The 5605-nt window shown below is 45.8% G+C and overlaps 1 protein-coding gene across 1 annotated transcript; it reads right to left on the reverse strand.

Moving 5' to 3' along the window:
• Positions 1–1419: 1419 nt before the first annotated feature.
• On the reverse strand, positions 1420–4822 carry LOC147899606 (uncharacterized). The gene is made up of 2 exons (XM_087378655.1): positions 2423–4822; positions 1420–1947 (listed from the first exon to the last, which is right to left on the reverse strand). The coding sequence occupies exons 1-2, from the start codon at positions 4737–4739 to the stop codon at positions 1553–1555; spliced, it is 2712 nt and encodes a 903-aa protein (XP_087234781.1). The 5' UTR covers positions 4740–4822; the 3' UTR covers positions 1420–1552.
• Between the last annotated feature and the right edge of the window lie 783 nt (positions 4823–5605).

The raw sequence follows: 5605 nt of genomic DNA on the forward strand, positions 1-5605 counted from the left end.
CAAAGGGTGTATCATCTTTGGATTTGTATGCCCAGATGCCCCAAGAATGTATCCAACCAAATGCACAAAAATTCATAGGTACATTGAATCTTTCGATAGCATTGTAGCATTGGAAGAGGTGAAGTTTGTTGACACAAAGTTTGAAAAAATAAGATATTTGGAAAAAAGTAGAGCACTTGACTCCAAAGTTTTTACCAATGGCTTGGAGTCAGCTTAATCTGTGGGAGCCACTTTAGTGGACATGTATAATGTATTGCCTCATCGCAATGTCGTTACATGAGTACACGGATGTTAAGAACAAGAAGAAAGCAGGGAAGATTTTAGCCTTTATGTGCAAATGCAAGAGAAAGGTCTAAGCAAATAGCTGTACTTTTTTGCCATTTGCAACACAACAGCTCTAGATGTCGAAAAGGAGGTCCATTCTCAAATTAGCAAGGTCTCCTTTGAGACCAACGCTATCATGGCAAGGAGTCTCATTGACATGTATGCTAAATGTGGGAGCATGGTTGAATCCCAACAATTGTTTGATGCATCTCCTATAAGAGATATCATACAATGGAGTGCATTACATGAGGGTTACAACCACTAGGGAAAGAGTGAACTCCGATGGCATCCGGTCCTCGCTTAGATTTCGAATGCTATCTTATGGTATATCTACATTACAAAGATTTTGGTATATCTGCATTCCAAAGCTTTTGGCATAGCGATAGTCCAAAGCTTTTGCAATCTTCGATGACTACACAGGCATAACAAATAGATGTCTCTCTTTCACACTCTCTGTCACTCTGTGTGTGTGCTTGGGGGGGTTCATCTCCCAAAGTTTAGTGTACCACATGCATTCAAAAGGAGGGGTATTTTAATTCCACTTTTGGGAAAATTCTAATAGGTTTACAATAACAAGATGGGATTTTTAAATCAACTTTAGAAAAAAATATGTTAATTTATAAGTAAAGAGGGCTGATTTTATTAGGGAAAAAAAAAAGTTGAGGGGTTTTTTAAAGATTCCTTGAATGCGCATGATACCTAGAATTTCTTGATAGTGCACCCCTTGAGTGTGTGTGTGTGTGTGTGTGTGTGTGTGTGCACGTGGATGTGCATGTGTGCGTGCACGCATGCATGTGCGTGTATGTCTTCACCTTCTCCTTGATGCCTAGATTGAAAATTCATGTTATAAAAAATTCCCATTAATTGAAACACAAATTGCATACATATGTGGAAATCCCATCCTTTTAATTTGGAGAGTTGCCATCTATGCTTAACCTTTACCATAACCAAGCCACACGGTGCCTTTATTTGAAATTCTATTTATTGGAATTAATGACATTTTAGCACCTTGAGACCCAACAAAGTGGGTCTCTAACTCGTCGTTGACGAGTCAGGCTACTCGTATATATTGAGTTGGAGTAGAAGAGAGTTGGTTTGTGAATTTTACATAGTAGTTATGTACAATTGAAACATTTTATTATAAAAGGCTACTAGAATCTACTAATTAATGTACAATGGATGCGTAGAAGTTGATAGGTAAAAAATAAAAACAAGCAAGTAGGCATATTCATAGAAGAGGGGCTTCTTGAATATAATCCTTGCAACTTTCTTTAGTCTTGCCATGAATGTCATGTTGGGTGAGCTTGTTCACCACTTCCCTCATGGTTGGACGTTGCTGTGGGAGAGGTTGCGTGCACAACAACGCAACTCTAAGTAGTTGTTTCATGTTCTCTAGCGCCGATGAAGGAAACCTTGATAAGCTGGGGTCTAATAGCTCATCAAACCCATCTTCGAGCGCTTCACTCAATAGCATCCTCTTGCTCACCCACTTCACAAGCTCTGTCGCATCATCTCCAACTTGTGGATCCAACGGCTTCCTTCCCGTCACAAGCTCCATTAGGACGATGCCGAAACAATATACGTCACTCTTTTCAGTTACCCTCCTGATGGAATGGCAATGCTCTGAGCAGAATTACCAACTCACCGTCAATCTTATGTCCTTAGGATAAAAGAATAATTGTCACATGTGTTACAATGGAACAATCAATCATAACAAGATGAATTTCATTCATGTGGCCTGCAAAGAGAGAGAAAAAGGAGGAGAGAGAGAGAGAGAGAGAGGCTTGCCCAAAGTGATAAAGAGAGAGAGAAATGGAAGAGGAGAGAGAGGGAATGAATGCACTTCCAAAAAAAGCACAACCAAATTTGAAAGACATAATCTAAAGTCAACACACCAACAAATCAAAGAATTTGCAAAAAAACACTTATGGAAAATGCTAGAAATTATTTTTGGTTTCTGGAAGTTGAACCTTCACTAAGGCTACCTAAAGGCAAGCCAAAAAACAATAAGAGGCATGTGGACCAATCAACAATTCACTAATAAAATCTTTTAAAAAATAGAAATTTTCTTAGAGGCAGGGAAAAAAAAAAGTCTCACCTGGAGCAATGTAGCCAGCCGTCCCCATTATCTCCGTTGTGAATGGCTTGTGCAAGTTCTCGAGAATCCTCGCAACCCCAAAGTCTGCCACATGGGCCTCGTTGGCAGAGTCTAAGAGGATATTTGCAGCCTTCACGTCTCGATGGACTATTGGAGGATTGCAATCGTGATGAAGGTAAGCCAAACCCTGCGCGGCACCAACAGCGATACTGTACCGCGTCTCATGGTCAAGCATGCTTGCTTTTTTGCCGTGCAGGGCATCTCTCAAGCTCCCATTCTCCATGTACTCGTACACAAGCAGTTTTGAGTCATTGTTGGAGCAGCAGCAAAGAAGCTTCACAATGTTTTTGTGCCTTACCTTTCCGAGGGTCTCCACTTCCGCTTTGAATCCACCATCATTTCGGGCGTTATCATCATGGGAATCGATTTGGAGCTGTTTCACAGCCACGATCTCCCCATTGCTCAGTGTCATTTTGTACACTCTTCCAAAGCCTCCAGACCCAATGAGGTTATCCTGTTCCAAAGTGCCATGCCCTATTTCCAAGGCGTGGAAGCCTAGTTTATGGAAAGAAACCCACGAGGAGTCGAAGATAGTTCTGGCAGAATACCGCCGGTAGCGTCTATAAAAGCAGAACAGGCCTAAGGCAAATATTCCAAACGCAACAACGAAAGCTCCCACCAGAAGCCCATCCAGTAACTGTGATCTTTTTCTCTCCGCACATGGCTTGATTCCTAGCAAAGTACTATCACCACAAAGTCCCGGATTCCCCAGGAAACTAGAAGAGAACTGTGGATCAATCATCAGATTATCGGGGACAGGCCCTTGGAGATGGTTATCGGAGAGATTGAAAGCCGTAAGCTTCAGATTTCCTAAGGACTGAGGAATCGTCCCGCTCAGCTCGTTATTTGACAAGGTAAGAGAGCTAAGCCTTGACATTGAACCTAGAGTGGGAGGGATAGGTCCGGTCAGCTTGTTATTGGAGAGATTGACGGTGGTAAGGCCCCTGCAGTTGCCGAGATCATCTGGGATTCCTCCCGATATTTGATTGTTTTGCAAGTCCAGCTCCAAGAGTTGAACTAAATTTCCTATAGACGAGGGGATAGGTCCGGACAGCTTATTGCTAAACGCTGATAATGTGGAGAGAGTCAGGACATTCCCGATTTCAGCAGGCAAGCTACCAGAAAAGTTGTTATTGTTCACATAGAGTGAGGAAAGACTGCGAGCCATGCCAATGGTCGATTGGATGCTACCTTCTAGTTGGTTATCCTGAAGATCAAGAATATTCAGAGCAGGCAAACCCCACACGTCTATAGGAACAGTCCCAGACAAATGGTTAGAGTTCAAACGGAGGCGAAGTAGAGTGGAACAGGGCCCGTAAGCCTCAGGAATGCTTCCTTCGAAGTTGTTGTGAATGGTATCAAGATACTGTAGAACCTGCTTGTCACATAGATGAGGGGGTAGCAGTCCATCGAAATTGTTGTAGGAGACGTCAAACAAGGTCAGATTGGACGAGCTTCCAAAGGCCTGTGGAAACTTCCCAGTAAAGGAATTGTTGGAAATTTGCAACTCTACAAGGGGAAGGTCGCCAAATCCAGGCGGCAGGTTACCCGAGAGGAAATTATTAGCCAGATGCAAATTGTTGAGGCTCTTCAGTTGCGAAAAGCTGGAAGGCAGCGGTCCGTTTAGAGAATTGTCGGACATGTCTACTCTAGCAAGCGCGGAAAGCAGTCCGATGTTGTAGGGAATGGGTCCTGACAAGTGATTTTGGTAGAGCTCAAGCTGGACTAAGGACTGAAAGTTGGCAAGACCTTCAGGAATCGTCCCGGTCAAATTGTTGATGGCGAGGTCCAAGGTTTGAAGCTTAGCGAGATTGACGAGGCTAGGAGGAATGGGGCCAGTGAGCTCGCAGCGAGTGAGCCAAAGGTAAGTGAGCTGAGTCAAGTTGCCGAGCTCCCAAGGAATTGGCCCAGGACTGAGGAGATTCCAGGCGAGGCTGAGATACTGGAGCTGTCGTAGTTGGCCGAGGAAGGGCGGCACACTCGTCCCGTTGAGGAAGTTCCCGTGGAGAGCCAGTTTGACAAGGCGGGGAAGCCTTCCAAAGCTCTCGGGAATCGGACCCGAGATATTGTTGTTGGAGAGGTCGAGAACCTGGAGGAATTGCAAGCGGTCGATGTGTTCGGGGAGGCTACCGACGACCCAGTTGGAAGACAAATTGAGGTGGGTGAGCTGAGTGCAATCGAGGAGGGCATCAGGGAAGGAGCCACCGAAGTCATTGAAGTAGAAGTTGACGGAGAGGAGGGAGGGGATGCGGCACATGAGGGTAGGGATGGGGCCATGGAGGCCAAAGTTGGAGAAGTCGAGGGAGGTGATGGAGGAGTTAGGGGAGCAGGAGACGGCGGTCCAGGAGCAAGGGGGGAGGGGGGAGTGTCACGCGGGGGCAAAGTTCTCTCCAAACTTTCCATTTTTTTCTCTTTTCCTTTGCTCCCCGGTTTGGTCCCCTACAGGGATCCCTGAAGTACCACACTTGATCTCTCGGAGCTACCACTGACTTTACCGACTGGAACCCCTGCTGGACTGAGTGTCCTTCACCTTCACAAAGATGCTGGAGCCCTTCAGATGCTCAAAATAAGAACCTGGACTCTCCCCGAGAGCTTCCGTCCTGAAGGTACTCCTTTTCCCAAATCTGTGGCCGAACTGCCGTGCAGCAAAACTATCACCGAGCTTCGCTCCAGAAACTCAGCACGAGAGTGGGAAGACACCTGTGAAACCTGATCTCAAAAAGCTCTTCAGCAGCTAGTTGTGACTAGCTAAACTTAGCCCCAGCTAAGTTTAGTAGAACCGCCAAACAATTTTAGCCACGCCGCCAAAGTTGGCCAAACCGCCAAAAAGATAGGCCAGCCGCCCGCAGGAATCGAACACAAGACCTCGAAGTAACCACGCGCAGCGGTCTAACTTGAGCTAACCAAGGAGGCGGATCGTCGGTATTGCCTATAGTATCCCCTCCCTTGGTTATAGTTAGTGCGTGCTCCTCCACGCGCCAAAAAGGCCGTCTTCTTCACACAGTCGCCTTGCGGATTCGAACCCGCAACCTTCACTTCGAAGAACCGTTCCGCCAACCACGGCGCCCAACGCTCAGTTGGTGTAACAGGTCGCACCTCGTTACTTAAGTCCTGTCCACCTGC

The sequence above is a fragment of the Dipteris shenzhenensis genome, chromosome 8 (assembly GCF_047967505.1).
Source record: "Dipteris shenzhenensis isolate YYH24624 ecotype China chromosome 8, Dip_SZ_1.0, whole genome shotgun sequence".
Taxonomy (NCBI): Eukaryota; Viridiplantae; Streptophyta; class Polypodiopsida; order Gleicheniales; family Dipteridaceae; genus Dipteris; species Dipteris shenzhenensis.